This window comes from Salvelinus alpinus, chromosome 2 (genome assembly GCF_045679555.1).
Source record: "Salvelinus alpinus chromosome 2, SLU_Salpinus.1, whole genome shotgun sequence".
Taxonomy (NCBI): Eukaryota; Metazoa; Chordata; class Actinopteri; order Salmoniformes; family Salmonidae; genus Salvelinus; species Salvelinus alpinus.
In genome coordinates this window covers 19104746-19123809 of record NC_092087.1, presented here as the reverse complement: position 1 = coordinate 19123809, position 19064 = coordinate 19104746, and the positions used below count along the sequence as shown (strand labels likewise).

General features: G+C 43.9%; 1 protein-coding gene across 10 annotated transcripts in view; it reads right to left on the bottom strand.

Annotated features, from left to right (window-relative positions):
* Positions 1-19064, bottom strand: part of LOC139555925 (band 4.1-like protein 1) — a 171333-nt gene that overhangs the window by 22175 nt on the left and 130094 nt on the right. For 4 of the 10 annotated variants that reach the window (XR_011671043.1, XM_071369356.1, XM_071369309.1 and 1 more), the window contains exons 11-17: positions 18388-18563; positions 17920-18164; positions 16903-16938; positions 5663-5695; positions 4526-4675; positions 2959-3033; positions 637-2544 (exon numbers count right to left, since the gene is read on the bottom strand). Coding sequence is in view for 9 of the 10 variants with exons in the window: in XM_071369356.1 (XP_071225457.1) it covers positions 637-2544; positions 2959-3033; positions 4526-4675; positions 5663-5695; positions 16903-16938; positions 17920-18164; positions 18388-18563 (2623 nt within the window). In the remaining variant the exon portion in view is untranslated. The remainder of the gene's footprint in view (positions 1-636; positions 2545-2958; positions 3034-4525; positions 4676-5662; positions 5696-16902; positions 16939-17919; positions 18165-18387; positions 18564-19064) is intronic. The other 6 variants (XM_071369328.1, XM_071369336.1, XM_071369365.1 and 3 more) reach the window with 6 other exon arrangements.

Here is a 19064-nt window from a genome sequence, read left to right as displayed (position 1 = left end):
GAGACTTGCTACAGGGTTAATTGGAAGGAAAATTAAGGTTCAAATGTTTATTTATTTATTTTTATTTAACCTTTATTTAACTAGGCAAGTCAGTTAAGAACAAATTCTTATTTACAATGACGGCCAACCCCGGCCAAACCCTAACCCGGACGACGCTGGGCCAATTGTGCGCCGCCCTGTGAAGAGAGGGGGGATAGAAGCCATGAGCCAAAGCATGAGAAGTTGTTTTTGTCTTTTTGACAATCTCTACCACAGCTCTGTAGTGATTACTACAGATTTACAAGCAGTTGTGTTTCAGGTATGCTGTGAAGTATGCAAATAAGGGTGGAGGGAGGCAGAGAGGCAGAGAGGGGGAGGGGGGATAAATGGAGAGGCCGAAAGGGAGAGGGTCCAAACTCATAGCAGACAAAATGCATTGTTGGCTGCATCAGCCAATCAGACACGGCCAAAACAAGTGTGTCAAAAGTAAAACTCCACCCCCCTTCTTCATGTACAGGCAGGCATAAGTTACATGTATGTATATTCAAGTCAATGAAAACAGGAAAATAAGAAAATGGGAGTGCGCGACTCTGTCTGAAGCTCATGCGATGCTTTTTGTTTCCAAATGACTGAAAAGCAGATGGCAAGCAGAGTTACCGAGTGTCTCTTCTTGGTTGCATCCAGGCCAGGCTCCCTGCTAACATTGCGGTTGATGTTACGGAGTATGAGTCCAGACTCTCTGGCCTTCTGTGTTTTAACTGGAGGGGCAGGAGGAGCTGTCCTGGGGAGCGCTGAGGCTGAAACCTTGAAGCTGAGAAACTGATGACTCTCTATGGCTTCTCTAGCAGCCTGAAAGGGATCATCACAGGCAGCACTGCTCTGTTGATGAACCAGCTCTTCAGATTTAGCCTCGACTCTTGCCAAGCCTTCCAGACCCCAGAAGCTGCCCTGTTCCTGTGGGGCGTCTCTGTGTGTGGTAGTCGGGGAGTGGGTCCGTCTTGCTGGACTAGCGTTGGTTGAGATGAATGACGTCTGAAAGTGATCGTCACGGGCAGCGCTGCTCTGTTGCTGAACCACCTCTTCAGTTTTAGCCTCAACTCTTGCCAAGCCTTCCAGAGCCCAGAAGCTGCCCTGTTCCTGTGGGGCGTCTCTGTGTGTGGTAGTCGGGGAGTGGGTCCGTCTTGCTGGACTAACGTTGGTTGAGATGAATGACGTAGGCAGGGTGGGTGTTTGATAGAAGGTGGACTCGTTGTTCCAGTTGATGTCTGAAGGTCCCTCTGATGAACCCCCTGACCATCTGTACTCTCTTCTAAAAACACCACTCAGCTCAGACTCTGACTCCTGACTCCCTCTGTCCTGCTCATCTTTGCATGCTAAGCTCTTTGACCTTTCAGGTTTGAGCGGAACGATCCTGGTGATTTCTGACTGACTGCTGCCTGATAGTCTCTGTAAAGACCTTCTCTGACCCCTGACCTCTGACGTGAGACCTTCCACTTCCTCCCCCCCAGAGTTACTGGCTTGTCTCTTGTGTGTCTTGACCTCCCTCAACTTGACCTCTTCTATGTGTTCTCTATTGTCAGTCATGCACCTCTCTCTGAGATGAAACCCTTTAACCGGTTCTCTAACCTGTTCTGCTAAACTATCACATTCTGTTTTCCCAGGACCATTGACAGAGCCCAGCCCTTCGTCTGCTGGCTGGACCTCAGTGATGAAGCGCTTATCCTGGTCTCTTCCATCACACACTGCAGGATCATCCACAACACTTCCCTGAGTCGCCTTGTCTCCTATTGATGTATTGTGCTCCTTCTTCTTATCTTCATACGCAGACACCACTGTCTCCTTCCATTTTGCCTCTGGTGATATCTCCTCATCTTTCATCAGTGGACTCGTCACCCAACACTGGTCGTCTGGCTCCTCTCTGGACACAGGGTGATCTATTTGTCCCGCCTTTGTCTTCTCTGTTGGACTATCCTCCCAGTCTGATCCCCCGTTGTCTTCTTCAGCGTTTGAGACATCGCCCTCTTTCTCATAGATGAATTCTGTTGACATTCCCAGATTTAAACTATTAGGTCTCTTCTTTTTTCTGTGTCTGTTGGGTTGATGATCCTTCTTAGAGTCTCGGAATGGGACTGGGGCTGGGGTTTGGGTTGAGACTGGGTCTGACACTGGGAATATGTCATTCTTTGCACCAGAGTGTTCTGCTGGAGGTGCTTTCCACTGTGAATCCTCTTCAGAAGATTCTGTGGTTTCAGCTAATTCCACCACGAACCGGCTGTTGCTAGTCAACCGTGGTTCAGAACATTCATCCTGGGCTTCCCTTGTGGCTTTGGACAATGGAAAGTTATCAATATCTGTTATCATTTCTTGCCCATCCTCCCCTGTAACCTCGATATGAATCATCTTGGCTACTTCTATGTCTTTTTCCAATTCTTTCTTTCTTTCCCAAGAGGAATCAGGCAATAATGGGGGAGGCGAGGTGGAAGCTTCGTTCTGTTCTTCTGCCTTCCAGTTATAGTCGTGTTGATGAGTATTTTGTTTCTCAATCAATACCCACTCCTCAGAGCCCTACATGTTGATACAGATTAAAAACAGTTAGAGGCAGCAACTGAACTGTAACATAAGTTAGGTTAACAGCTACAGTACAGTAATGTGTTTTTATAGTACAAATATAACCTCTACATTCCTCTCAATCTATTCCGCCACAATTGCGGCAATCATACATAGAAATGTGTACATTTGCATCCAAATGTAGGCCTATATGTGGGTTATTGCATTTCTTAAATATTTTCTCAAACTCAATGACTGCAGCAGATCAAATAAAACAAGATGCAAGAGATATCAGCTGTAGCTGAGTGTGCAGTATGTCTATAAAATGGTACCGGGCCACAGTTTCATTACAGATAAATGGCCAACTACAGTACAGTCAGTATGTTACAAGGCAGACATTAGAAGACAAAAGAGGAGGAAGAGAAGGGAAACCTCTGGGGAAGTCACCACTGTCTTCTGGACGAAGCCCTCTACAGAGAAGCTGTTTACTAGTTCCTTGCCCACCACCTGATGGGGGGCCGAGCGTTTCCCACCAGAAGAGGGGTGGAGGGGGAAGAGAGAGGGAGGAGAAGAGCTATTAGAGGAGCCCTAACTCTGTCACTCTTGTGACAAGGAGAGAGACCAACTGTATGGTTCTTTGGCAAAGCATACTATTTCAATGTTGGTAATTTCATGCAAGAGGGAAAAATGGTTCAAGAAAAGAGACAGGTAGAAAGGGGGAAGAAATATTGATTCAATGGAGACAAGGGACTTTACAAAGATACTGTACGTCTCTCCTGAATTGAAGTCCGAGTTAACATATGAGCCAATCAAGATGAAATCTTGAATCGAATGATGAGATTATTGCAAAAGAGCAACATGGGCCTAGTTAGCTTCCACCTGCGGCTGCCAAATCTGCATAAGCAAATTAGGAGGTATTTGCAATGCAAAAATAACATTTGCAACTACATCAAAGGCTTTATGATTTCCTCTGAATCTCTCTGAGAAGTGGGATTTTCTCAGGCCACACTTTGCCATTATTCATTCAGGACTTTAGCATCTCTCCCTCCGATCTATGTAAGTACATGACAGATCGAGTTGTCATGCCTTCAAGGGTGTCTGATGATATTCTCCACGGCTATAATCCGATTGTTCTCAGACAGCAGATGAGAAAGCTTCCGTAGACTACAAAAATACCTGGAAACAGACTGCATTGACAGAGCTAGACTGGAGAATACTATCTTAGTACTCTATCTTAACAGTACAATCACAATGTGAAAGTGATCAAAAGAGCATGGGCGTTGGTGTTCTGACACAAAGGGAAGCATATTAACTGTCAGGCAATCAAGGTGGGAAGACGCTAGAGATGATTGTTGCTCGAGGGCCTCACATAATCTCTTCAAGTTATTGCAGAATTACTTTCTGAGAGAGAGAGTTTTATCTTTAAATACAACTGAGATATCTCTAATGATAAATGTAGGACAATTTTTTCAGGTTATTTTTCTAATTAAATGTGTTCTTATGATCTCTTTTAGCACTACCATCACACTATCCAATAGGTCTGAGTCTGCAGCAGTATATATCTACAATAAATAACCACCTACAATACCTTGAAGAAATATTATTGTCCTCAAAAGTCACGGTCAAAAATACAGTTCTTGGTTTTATATCAGACTGTAAATATTCAAGTTAACAATATTCCAATAGATGACAAAGCACACAAACACAAAGCCAGAGTAGTGACTGTTCTCCAGTCTTGACCTCCAAGCCTACTGGGTTCAAGGGGAGTCAATGGTATGAGGTGCTAGGAAACTTAATGCAAGACTGGAATGTCAATGTTGTCATACACAGACTCACTGTCAGATGTCAGGGCAGTTTAAACAGGAGTAGTATGGCATTATCAGTGATATATGTATGACATACAGTGGAGAGGTGGCATATAGGTTAAAGGTTGTGAATCTCAACTGCCACCCGTGCTCCAGTGGACCCCAGGTCCTCACCACCCTCATCCCACACTCACAGCCTTCTTCTCGGGTGTTCCGCCAGGAGACGTCCCTGACAGCCGCTTCTCACGGTTCATCAGCTTGCTGTTGGGCTCCCTCAGGGCTCTCTTCAGCTCATTGATACTGGCCTGGTGCTTCAGTAAGACATCCTCTGACTTATCCAAAAACTGTACAGAATAAAGGGATAGATAGAGAGAATGAGAGAGGGCGGGAGAGGAGAAGGAGGAAGAGGATAGAGTAATATGCATTAGTATGACATCATATTAATTACCACTGCAGTAATCACAGACACACTAAATGAAATCGCATTATGCGTGGACGAACAAAACGTGATCTGAAATAATATATCACTGTGACATTAACATCGTAGGCAGAGCACAGGAAAAGACACAAACACAATGACTTACACTAATGTGTCTTAATACTCAGCAATTCAGCACATGGATCAAGTGCTTTGTTTGTGGGCTGCGAATGTGATCGCGTTTCTATTCCATTCAGTAGTTTGTCTATGGATGAATATGGCATTTGGGATGCTATTAAAACCCTTTGCCAATGAAAGTATTATCGATTTGGATGTTTATTAGGATGAAACAAACACCAAATTAAAACGACTCTGAATGTGCTAATATATACTCTAAGTGAATAGCTAGCTATTTCTCTGTTGTCTAGTATTCATTTTCATTGACTACTGTAGCTGCATACATCATACATTACATCAATTGAAGGCTGACTTAAGTGAATGCTGTTATTCACACGAAGGCTGGTTTAAGTGAATGTTGTTAAGTATCCTTGACAATCCAGAGAAATATGTGTTGTATCTCCATACAACAATAGGGACATTGCAATGAAGATGCAGGCACTTAAAGAGGAAATGGTGCTTCAGTGCACTATCCTAATCCTAAAATATGTATACATTGTAATGTTCCATGTTGTTCAATAGTCTGCAATGAGTATCATGAGATTTCCTAGATGTTTTGGTAGAGGCCACTTGTTCAGTTGAGTGGGTCACAAAGCACTGGGACAGAACCAGGGTTGAAGTCAATTCCATCTGAATTCCAGTCAATTGCGGAACTGTTTCGAACTGCTGAAGAAATAGACAGGAATAGATGTGGAACTGACTCCAACTCTGGACAGATCAGCACAATGAGCTATACCTCCTTGTGTCGAAGGGTTGTCTCCTGGTCCAACTGAGATGGCAGAGTTGGGGCAGAAGCAGGGACAGGGGTGTATGGGGAGGGGTGGATTGGGGTAAGGGGAGTGGGGGAGGATGCAGAGACAGAGGAAGAGCGGAGACTGAGTCAAGGAGGCAGGCAGACACACAGAACAACCCTAACTGGACACAGCCAGCAATAGCTGTACACACAAACACACAAGCACACACCAGGAACACACACACACACACACACACACGCAACCATGCAGGCTGACATCAGATTTTCAGATCGGAGTGCCTGTAAAATCCTTATAGTCAAGCTCTTGCTCTGATGGTTGAATGATCATTGAGGAATTATGTCATTATGTCTATTAGATTTTGAGTACTACTTCATGCTAAAAATAAAATATAAAATAACAACTCAAAATACAGCTTTACCAAAACCGTAGTTCATTCTAGAAGGAAGTAAAATATTTAGGGCTGTCAAACGATACAAATAATTAATAAGAGTTAATGGGTGCAACACAATATTAGGAAGGTGTTCCTAATGTTTGGTATACTCAGTGTATATTCCGGAATCTAAAATTGCTGTTTCTGATATCTCTTGATTTCTTTATTTTGTATTTTTGGGGGATTGTGTGTATTGTTTTGTAAGCTTGGGCGGTGTACCGTATGTACCATGTACCGTATGTACCGTGTACCTGTATCCACAGGATTGTTTTTCAATACGTCAATACCGTTGAAACTATTTCTTTGAAGTTTTTCAATAAATTTTAGTTTTTGTAGCTCCTTTTTATGTAAATACCTGCAGTCAACTTGTGCAATATGTTAGGAAATAAAGCAGATCACATTCTTCATTTCACCTGTCACATTATTTTCCACTGAACAAAAATATAAACACAACATGAAACAATTTCAAAGATTCTACTGAGCTACAGTTCATAGAAGGAAAGCTAAGGTAACTGAGCTAAATGACCACCACCCCGTAGCACTCACTTCCGTCATCATGAAGTGCTTTGAGAGACTAGTCAAGGACCATATCACCTCCACCCTACCTGACACACTAGACCCACTCCAATTTGCTTACCACCGCAATAGGTCCACAGACGACACAATCGCAATCACACTGCCCTAGCCCATCTGGACAAGAGGAATACCTATGTAAGAATGCTGTTCATCGACTACAGCTCAGCATTTAACACCATAGTACCCTCCAAACTCGTCATTAAGCTCGAGACCCTGAGTTTCGACCCCGCCCTGGTGTCAGGAAAATAACCTCACACTCAATGTCAACAAAACAAAGGAGATGATCGTTGACTTCAGGAAACAGCAGAGGGAGCAGCCCCCTATCCACATCGACGGGACAGTAGTGGAGAGGGTTCCTCGGCGTACACATCATGGACAAACTGAAATGGTCCACCCACACAGACAGCATGATGAGGCTGAAGAAATTCGGCCTGTCGCCAAAAACACTCACAGACTTTTACAGATGCACAATCGAGAGCATCCTGTCGGGCTGTATCACCGCCTGGTACGGCAACTGCTCTGCCCATAACCATAAGACTCTCCAGAGGGTAGTGAGGTCTGCACAACGTATCACCGGGGGCAAACTACCTGCCCTCCAGTACACCTACACCACCCGATGTCACAGGAAGGCCAAAAAGATCATCAAGGACAACAACCACCCGAGCCACTGCCTGTTCACCCTGCTATCATCCAGAAGGCGAGGTCAGTACAGGTGCATCAAAGCGGGGACCGAGAGACTGAAAAACACCTTCTTTCTCAAGGCCATCAGACTGTTAAACAGGCATCATTAACATTGAGTGGCTGCTGCCAACATACTGACTCAACTCTAGCCACTTTAATAATGGACAAATGTATGTAATGAATGTATCACTATCCACTTTAAACAATGCCACTTTATATAATGTTTACATACCCTACAGTACTCATCTCATGTGTATATACTGTACTCTATACCATCTACTGCATCTTGCCTATGCCGTTAAGCCATCGCTCATTCATATATTTTTATGTACATATTCTTATTCATTCCTTTACACTTGTGTGTATAAGGTAGTTAATGTGAAATTGTTAGGTTAGATGACTTGTTAGATATTACTGCATGGTCGGAACTAGAAGCACAAGCATTTCGCTACACTCGCATTAACATCTGCTAACTATGTGTATGTGACAAATACAATTTTATTTTATTTTATTTACAGTTGAAACCGGGATTAATCCGTGAAGAGCACACTTCTCAGTGTGCCAGTCAGTTACGACGCCGAACTACAGTCAGGTCAAGACCCTGGTGGGGACGACGAGCGCGTACAGTGCATTCGGAAAGTATTCAGACCCCTTGACTTTTTCCACATTTTCTTTCATTACAGCCTTGTTCTAAAATGTATTAAATTAAATGTTTTTCTCATCAATCTACACACAATACCCCATAATGACAAAGGCAAAAACTGATTTTTTGAAATTTGTGCAAATTTATTTAAAATAAAAAACAGAAATAAGTATTCAGACCCTTTGCTATGAGACTCAAAATTGAGCTCAGGTGCATCCTGTTTGCATTGATCATCCTTGAGATGTTTCTACAACTTGATTAAATGTCCACCTGTGGCAAATTAAATTGATTGGACATGATTTGGAAAGGCACACATCTGTCTACAGTATATAAGGTCCCACAGTTGACAGTGCATGTCAGAGCAAAAACCAAGCCATGAGGTGGAAGGAATTGCCCGTAGAGCTCCGAGACAGGATTGTGTCGAGGCACAGATCTGGGGAAGGGTACCAAAACATTTCTGCAGCATTGAAGGTCTCCATGAACACAGTGGTCTCCATCATTTTTAAATGGAAAAGTTTGGAACCACCAAGAGCTAGAGCTGGCTGCCCGGCCAAACTGAGCAATCAGTTGAGAAGGGCCTTGGTCAGGGAGGTGACCAAGAACCCGATTGTTACTCTGACAGAGCTCCAAAGTTCCTCTGTGGAGATAGGAGAACCTCGAAGAAGGACAACCATCTCTACAGCACTCCACCAATCAGGCTTTGATGGTACAGTGGCCAGACAGAAGCCACTCCTCAGTAAAAGGCACATGACAGCCCGCTTGGAGTTTGCCAAAAGGCACCTAAAGGACTCAGTTTAAAAATGTGCAAACATTTCTAAAAACATGTTTCTGCTTTGTCATTATGGGATATTGTGTGTAAATACATGAGGAAAAAAGCTGTTTCATCCATTTTAGAATAATGCTGTAATATAACAAACTGGGGGAAAATGAAGGGGTCTGAATACTTTCCAAATTCACTGTACACACACAGACGACATACGACTACATACACACATGCATATTGACGCCACACTCACACAGACACACACACACACACACACACACACACACACACACACACACACTCTTCACATAAGCAGCTGCTACTCTGTTAATTATTTATCCTGATTGCCTAGTCCATTTTAACCCTACCTACATGTACATATTACCTAAATTCCTTCAATTACCTCGGACCCCAGCGCATTGACTCGGTACCGGTTAGGGTTCAAGCTCCAGTAGGCTAATCTTTTTGAGAGGAACTGTATTACTGTACTGTACTGTATTATACTGTATTATATGGACTGGAATTAAGCACATCATTCAAACCATGATAAAGCAGGGAGAGAACATGTGATTCTGGTGCAGCACACATGGCCTACAAAGTTACAAGTATAGGCTAGCGAATTAGATTTTAATGTTGAAATATAATAGGGCCTATTTGTATAATTAGTAGGCCGACACATTTATACCTTTCATAATATTTCCCCTAATGTTATTAGCCTACCTCTTCTTTCTCTATTGTTGGTTCATTCCTTCCAACAGTTAAACTAAATATGTTTTGTTGTCCTTATCTTCATCATTCTAATGAAATCCTTGAATAATATAGGACTAGAAATAGATGCAGAAGGCTTTCACTTCTCTCCACGAAGACTGAATGGTTATGGGTCTGAATAAATACCCAGCTAGCACAGTGGATCTGGGCCGACTCCGGCTGAGAGTCGGGGCACTCGGCTGAGTGGGCCGCCTTCGGCAGCATTACTTATGGCTGGGATGCTGGTATTGAGCTCGGGACGATTCCAGTGTGAGATATCTGGCCCAAATGTATTACTTGGGGCTCGGGCCGATTGGGGCTATTCTCTGGCAGATGATTACGTGGGCTGCTTTATATAATTAACATTTTATTATTTATTTTTCCATATTTTCTCATGGTTTCTGTGATCAAAAAATAAAGATTTTAATTTAAATGTTAATGTTAAGAGTCCTGTTTAAGTAGTATTTTAGTATTTTGATACAAGCCACAAGGCAATTAATAAGCATTAAAACATTTGTGGATAGGGCCTCCCGGGTGGCGCAGCGGTCTAAGACACTGCATACAGTGCAAACTGCTTTGTTACAGATGCTGGTTCAATAGCCGTGCCGGCTGCGCCCAGGAGACCCATGAGGCGACGCACAATTGGCCCAGCGTCGTCCGGGAGGGTTTGGCTGGCTGGGATGTCCTTGTCCAATCACACTGTAGCAACTCCTGTGGCGGCCAGGCGCATGCACGCTGACACTGTCACCAGGTGTACAGTGTTTCCTCCAACACATTGGTGGGGCTGGTTAAGCATGCATTGTGTCAAGAAGCAGTGCGGCTTGGCGGGGTTGTGTTTCTGAGGACGCACGGCTCTTGACCTTCGCCTGTCCCGAGGCCGGGAGCAGCAATGGGACAAGACAATTGGATATGATGAAAAGGGGATAAAAAAAAACTTTTATAAAAACATTTTGTGGATGGGTATAATTTGTATGTATAAAACGTATAATAGTAATATTTAAAATGATAAATCGGGTAATTTTGTCTACATTTATATAAAATTGCATCCGGAAGCTTCTGGGGGGATTCTGGTAAGATGCCAGCCCGATGTACCAGAAACACATTGGGCCAATTCTGGGGAGTCATTCATTTTCATTCCGGACCAAGTATGACACCCGATTCCGGGCCGATTCAATCAGCTCCGGCCTGGAAGAGGGCTGTTTCTGGGCCGATTCCTCATTGCTAGCTGGGTAACTGCTACAGCCTACCGCCATCGCGTGTTCACACTTCTTTCAAACTACCCGTGAGTTCTATTGGTTGCCGTATTTAACATTTAACACACTTCAAATAGTCTATTGGTATAATAAATGCAACAAAAAAAATATGTTCAGCAAGCTATTCTAGTCCAAGAGCTAAGGAGCGTTTTTTAAGGAGAGAAGCCAAATGAGCACAGGTGCGTGCATATTGCGCAAGAGACAGTGGCTATAAAATAGAAGCTTATTATACATAACAAATCATTAGTTAGCTAAATATAAGGCTAATACTGCCTTGAATTTATTACCTGAAAGAGGTAGTCTAAGACATCTATATATTGGGCTATATATCAATCGAGAACATGATTATCTATTTTGGATGCAATTTGAATGGAGTTGATGGAGTTGATGGAGAACGACTGCGAGAGAGTTAAAGCAACGATACTCGAGTGATAGGCTAAAACTCCACTGCTGCAATAAAAATAATCTTTACAATAAAATAATCAGATGACCTCCGAAATCCAGATGAAGATGGGTAATTTAGACGGGCATTCAGTCTATATATTACTGTAGCAGAGGCTATGTTGCAGCAAATGTAAGCCTACCTGTCACAAGAAAAGAAGTTACCATGATGAGATGACAGGTCGACATGCATTGTGAACTGTGCCCCATACTGAGATGGCCGGCCTGTCTGTCCCCACGCTGAGCATTGATGATTCATCATGCAAGCCGTAGCGAAGCCAGATATAGACATCACATATAATTTAACAGTTCCATTTCACGCCATGCTCTTCATATAGATTATTTTTTATAATTTACCGGTTTCTCACAGTTATTTATCCTGAGAAAAAGGAGTGATTTGGGGCGTTAAATCTCGGTAACCGGGTTCCCGCCACTCAAACCCTAGTACCGGTCCTCATTGTATATGTTATTGTTATTTTATTGTGTTTTGCAAATTGTTCTTACTTTTTAACTCTGCATTGTTGGGAAAGGGCTCGTAAGTAAGCATGTCACGGTAAAGTCCGCACCTGTTCTATTCGGCGCAAGTGACAATTAACATTTTATTTGTTAAAGCTTCAGGCATTCTAAATGAGTGTGACTATAGGGAGAAAAAAAAGAACTGGCTCTACAGATGCAAAGAACAAAGAGCTTTTACACTTGTCCAACAATGTTATGAAAACACTGTAACCATCTGTACTGTTCAGATAACTTTACACATACAGTGGGGCAAAAAAGTATTTAGTCAGCCACCAATTGTGCAAGTTCTCCCACTTAAAAAGATGAGAGAGGCCTGTAATTTTCATCATAGGTACACTTCAACTATGACAGACAAAATCAGAAAGAAAAAAAATCCAGAAAATCACATTGTAGGATTTTTTATGAATTTATTTGCAAATTATGGTGGAAAATAAGTATTTGGTTACCTACAAACAAGCAAGATTTCTGTCTCTCACAGACCTGTAACTTCGTCTTTATGAAGCTCCTCTGTCCTCCACTCGTTACCTGTATTAATGGCACCTGTTTGAACTTGTTATCAGTATAAAAGACACCTGTCCACAACCTCAAACAGTCACACTCCAAACTCCACTATGGCCAAGACCAAAGAGCTGTCAGAGGACACCAGAAACAAAATTGTAGACCTGCACCAGGCTGGGAAGACTGAATCTGCAATAGGTAAGCAGCTTGGTTTGAAGAAATCAACTGTGGGAGCAATTATTAGGAAATGGAAGACATACAAGACCATTGATAATCTCCCTCGATCTGGGGCTCCACGCAAGATCTCACCCCGTGGGGTCAAAATGATCACAAGAACGGTGAGCAAAAATCCCAGAACCACACGGGGGGACCTAGTGAATGACCTGCAGAGAGCTGGGACCAAAGTAACAAAGCCTACCATCAGCAAGGGCATTGAAGATGAAACGTGGCTGGGTCTTTCAGCATGACAATGATCGCAAACACACCGCCCGGGCAACGAAGGAGTGGCTTCGTAAGAAGCATTTCAAGGTCCTGGAGTGGCCTAGCCAGTCTCCAGATCTCAACCCCATAGAAAATCTTTGGAGGGAGTTGAAAGTCTGTGTTGCCCAGCAACAGCCCCAAAACATCACTGCTCTAGAGGAGATCTGCATGGAGGAATGGGCCAAAATACCAGCAACAGTGTGTGAAAACCTTGTGAAGACTTACAGAAAATGTTTGACCTCTGTCATTGCCAACAATGGGTATATAACAAAGTATTGAGATAAACTTTTGTTATTGACCAAATACTTATTTTCCACCATAATTTGCAAATAAATTCATTAAAAATCCTACAATGTGATTTTCTGGATTTTTTTTCCTCATTTTGTCTGTCATAGTTGAAGTGTACATATGATGAAAATTACAGGCCTCTCTCATCTTTTTAAGTGGGAGAACTTGCACAATTGGTGGCTGACTAAATACTTTTTTGCCCCACTGTATATACACACGTGTAAAATGGCACCGGAGCAGAAGGCAGACGTTTTACGTGCCCCCAACCGATTGTGTTTGTTTGTTCGTTTATCTGCGTTGTTTGTAACTTATTTTTTTACTATTTTTATACATATTGTTGCCGCTACCGTCTCTTATGACCGAAAATAACTTCTAGACATCAGGACTGCGATTACTCACCACGGACTAGCAGAATCCTTTTTCTTCTTTCACGACTCTGACGAGCCCGAGGCAGAGAATATACGTCTCCCTCGGGAACAGGCACCGACCCCAGTGATCTGCGTGAAGAGGAGGCGGAGAAAGAGAGGCCGGAGGGCGGACTGCCTTCTGAGGAGTAGGAGGCGATCGAATAAACCCCCACTCCCCTCAATTCTGCTCGCAAACATGCAATCTTTGGACAATAAAAAGGACGAGTTATTGGGATTATTAAACTAACAATGGGACATTAAAAACTGTAACATCTTATGCTTCACGGAGTCGTGGCTGAACGACGACAATATCAACATACAGCTGGCTGGTTATACGATGTACCAGCAGGATAGAACAGCGGCATCTGGTAAGACAAGGGGCGGCGGTCAATGTATTTTTGTAAACAACAGCTGGTGCACAATATCGAAGGAAGCATCGAGCTATTGCTCGCCTGAGATAGAGTTTCTCATGATAAGCTGCAGACCACATTACCTACCGAGAGAGTTTTCATCTATATTCTTTGTAATTGTTTACACACCACCACAGTCAGAGGTGGTGTGTAAACAATTACAAAGAATATAGATGAAAACGCTTTTATTTGCGTTTTAGTTCCCTAGATGCTTTCCTACTACCATCACTTGGCATCAGTCTATTTTTGTTTTATCTTTTACTGGTATTTATGTAAGAGTTGATACTGAAGTGTACTATGATTCCTTCCCTTCCTCTTGAAAGACTTGTTCTTGGCCCTGGAGCCCTTCAATCCAAATGACGGTTAAGATTTTAAGTTGCGGTTTCTTTTCATTTTTTTTTTTTTCGGGCCCTTCGTTGCCCGGGCAGGTGCGGACTTTACCACAGTCAGAGGCTGGCACTGAGATAGCATTGAATGAGCTGTATTCCGCCATAAGCAAACAAGAACACGCTCACCCAGAAACGGCGCTCTAAGTAGCCGGGGACTTGAATGCAGGGAAACTTAAATCAGTTTTACCTAATTTGTAGCAACCAGAGGGAAAATACCTCTGGACCACCAATACTCCACACACAGCGATGCATACAAAGCTCTCCCTCGCCCTCCAATTGGCAAATCTGACCATAATTCTATCCTCCTGATTCCCGTTTACGAGCTAAAATTAAAGCAGGAAGCACCAGTGACTAGATCGATAAAAAAGTGGTCAGATGAAGCAGATGCTAAGCTACAGGACTGTTTTGCTAGCAGAGACTGGAATATGTTCCGGGATTCCTCCGATGGCATTGAGGAGTACACCACATCTGTCATTGGCTTCATCAATAAGTGCATCGACAACGTCGTCCCCACAGTGACTGTACGTACATACCCCACCCAGAAACCATGGATTACAGGGAGCATCCGCACTGAGCTAAAGGCTAGAGATGCCGCTTTCAAGGAGCGGGACTCTAACCTGGAAGCTTATAAGAAATCCCTATTGCTATTCATTGACTACAGCTCAGCGTTCAACACCATAGTGCCATCAAAGCTCATCAATAAGCTAAGGACCCTGGGACTAAACACCTCCCTCTGCAACTAGATCCTGGACTTCCTTACGGGCCGCCCCCAGGTGGTAAGGGTAGGTAACAACACATATGCCACGCTGATCCTCAACACAGGGGCCCCTCAGGGGTGCGTGCTCAGCCCCCTCCTGTACTCCATGTTCACTCATGACTGCACGGTCAGGCACGACTCCAACACCATCATTAAATTTGTCGATGACACAACAGTGGTAGCCTGATTACCGACAACAACGAGACAGCCTATAGGGAGGAGGTCAGAGACCTGGCCATGTGGTGCCAGGACAACAACCTCTCCCTCAACGTGACCAAGACAAAGGAGATGATTGTGGACTACAGGAAAAAGAGGACCGAGCACGTCCCCATTCTCATCGACAGGGCCGCAGTGAAGCAGGTTGAGAGCTTCAAGTTCCTTGGTGTCCACATCACCAACAAACTAACATGGTCCAAGCACACCATGACAGTCGTGAAGCAGGCACGACAAAACCTATTCCCACTCAGGAGTCGGAAAAGATTTGGCATGGGTCCTCAGATCCTCAAAAGGTTCTACATCTGCGCCATCCCGACTGGTTGCATCACTGCCTGGTATGGCAACTGCTCAGTCTCCGACCGCAAGGCACTACAGAGGGTGGTGCGAACGGCCCAGTACATCACTGAGGCCAAGCTTCCTGCCATCCAGGAACTTCTATACCAGGCAGTGTCAGAGGAAGGCCCTAACAATTGTCAACAACTCCAGCCACCCTAGTCATAGACTGTTCTCTCTGCTACCACACGGCAAGCGGTACCAGAGCGCCAAGTCTAGGTCCAAGAGGCTTCTAAACAGCTTTTACCCCCAAGCCATAAGACTCCTGAAAATCTAGTCAAATGGCTACCCAGGCTATTCACATTGCCCCCGCCCCCCTCCTCTCTCCACACCACTGCCACTCTCTGTTGTCATCTATGCATAGTCACTTTAATTAACTCTACCTACATGTACATACTACCTCAACTAACCGGTGCCCCCGCACATTGACTCTGTACCGGCACCCTCCTGTCTATATTGTTATTTTTTACTGCTCCTCTTTAATTACTTGTTACTTTTATCTCTTATTCTTATCCGTATTTTTTTAAGCTGCACTGTCGGTTGGGGGCTTGTAAGTAAGTATTTCACTGTAAGGTTTACACCTGTTGTATTCGGCGCATGGAACTAATCAAATTTGATTTGATATAGGCCTACACACTCTCCCTCACGTCTCTCTTTCACATACTCCCACTCTCACACACATCCTCTTTCACACACAGTCATACATACCCACTCTTGGGTATGGCATATTCCTTTTCAGTTCTTCCTCTGCCATCTACATTTTGTGAATAGCCTAGTCAGTGGTCAAGTTATCAAGTTCCTAGCTAGCTAGTTAACATGATGACTAGCTAGTTAAACAATGTTTGTTATAAATAAAATAAAAATTGTCTCGCAAGTAATTTAAAATGGGCTGCAACACGCTCACCAATTTGAGGCAGAAAGAAAAAACATAGCTCCAGTGATATTGGACATGATTTTGCCTAGAGGCCCACAGTCTTCAGCCATGTAAAGGTGAAGCTAAGACTGTAGCTGTGTTCCGTGTTGTGTTCTGCGCTTAAAATGTTCCGTGCGGTGAAATGGAGACGCGATTAATGGCATCAAAAATATTTACCTCCGATAAGCATGTCATGACTTAACCCGTTATTAACGTGTTAATTTGACAGCCCTTAAAATATTGGCTCTCCAATGAACAGCATCAAATGAATGCTTTGCAGCTTCAATGTAATACTTTGGGTGCAAACAAAGATATGATGGTGCAGAAGTTTACTCACTGTATGTCAATTAGGCATACTGCTAGTTTATCACTAATATGTGGGATTACTGAACACAAAAAGACTGGTAGGCATAGAGCCATCTCACAGACTGACAGACAGACAGACTGACAGAGACAGACAGGCCACCAGACACCAAATACCTCCTGTATATTGTCAAGTGGGGACCCAGCATCCTCCTTTTGCCAGCGAGGGTTAAAGAGAGAGAGAGCATATTAGTGAATGACAGGGAGAGAGAGCAAGAAAGAACAGCAGCAGGAAAGTTAGGTTGGCTTGGCATGAGAGATAAGTGAAGGTTCGATACAGCAGTTAGTGGTGATAGTGAGCTATACTGGTTAGCCTCTGAGTGGCATAGAGGGAGCAGAGTTAATTTTGCTTTAAATCTTTAGCTTTAAACCTCAGCAGGGAATGTCACAGTGGTACCCGAAGTTCCAGCGGTACACTCTAGCACCAGCAGCACCCCTGCAGTCACTGCCATCTGACAATCTGCACTGAGACAGACACCTCCACCCTGACACAAACATCATATCCACACAAGCTATGGGTCTCTCTAAGCTTCCATAGGTATCATCCTACTTATACTGCATTGTATCCTTACTTATAGCCTATTTCCATCCTAGAGTGGCACTTACCATCAAATGTGAATGTTTTTGATTCTGAGAAACAAGTAGGCTGAGCCTGGGTCCACAAATCTGTTTGTGTTTTATCCAACTCCTATGTCATGTAGCCTAGGGAATGTTATAGGAGTTGGCTAAAGCACATACAGATCAATCAACCAGGCTAGGTTGGGCCATTTACCCTCTGAACCAGATATGACCACCATAGTATCTTAAGTCATGTAGCTACCCTCTCAAGCCTTCCTCCCATCTGCCTAACAGTACCTTTCCCTAACCAGGGTTTCCCAAACTCAGTCCTCAGGACCCCAAAGGGTGCATGATTTGTTTTTTGTCCGAGCACTACACAGCTGATTCAAATAATCAACTAATCATCAAGCTTCGATCATTTAGATCAGCTGTGTAGTGTTCAGGCAAAAACCAAAACTTGCTCCCCTTGGTGTCCCGAGGACCGAGTTTGGGAAACGCTCCCCTAACCCGTACCCTAACAGTAACTTAATAACCCTAACCCTAACAGTAACGTGATAACCCTAACCCTAACAGTACCTTGATCTCCTTCTTCTTGCTGGGGGTGGGGACACCATCCTCATCCTCCTCTTGGTCGTGGTATTCCTCTAGATCCTGTTCCTCATCCTGATCCTCCTCTTGGTCCTGCTCCAAACTGGGTGGTTCCAGTTCTGTCTCCTGTTCGTCCCCAGAGGGGCTGTGGAGGTGGGGGTGTTCACTGCCACTGTGCTGGGACAGACCATCCTGGTTTTCACACATGGCCGACACTGGCCGGGAGAACTCTGCTAATTAGACCAAGGCACAGTGGGACTGTTTTATTACGAGAGAACAGTCCAGCATTAGATATACATACAGTAAGTATATGGCCGCATCGATAGTACATCTTAAGACACTGTCTTCAGGTATGAACAAATATCCCATAGCCACTAATGTATCATTCAATATTTTCACTTTTAACAAGTGTCCGTTGTGTGAGTAGCCCTTGAGGAACACCACTATGGTACCTACCTCCGTCCAGACTGCGGGACAACAGGTACCTCTTGCTGGTGGAGCGTTCAAAGTGTGGCGCGGGCCGGTCTATGAGAGCGCTGGCCTGCCGTGTCTGGGCCTGGGTTCGCCCACTGTATCGAAACTTAGAGCCCATCACCAAGAAGCCCTTAGGAGGAGGCTCTGGAGACACTAACCTGGAGGTGTTATAGTCCACAGACAGAGAGGAATTCATCAGCCCTAATTCTGGGGACTTTAACCTGAAGATTACCTGGCATTTTGGTTGCAACAGTATAAAAACAACAAGGCTTAACTTACAATACTGGGGAAAGAGAAATTGACCATCCTTGCTTTACAGCAATACGATTGAGAGAAAGACCAGATGTTAGTATGAGATTAGTTACTGGATGTAGTAAATTACTTTGTAAAATGCTGAGAACAGTGGACTCTGTTCTTTGCACTGGGGCAGTGTTGAAAACATTGCTCTATACTACTGTATGTGGTTCCCTATTCCCCTTACTGTGAATTCCTCAAAGCCTGAGGTAACAGGGGCAGAGAAACACCAGAGATACAAAGTAACATGAGGAGGAAACAGCCTCAGTGTAGTGCTGGCTGCTGTGAAATAAAATGCTGCTGTGGATGGTGCCTATAGGGAGACGGAGCCCTGATCAAAGCTGTGCTCTAATCACTCCTGAGCT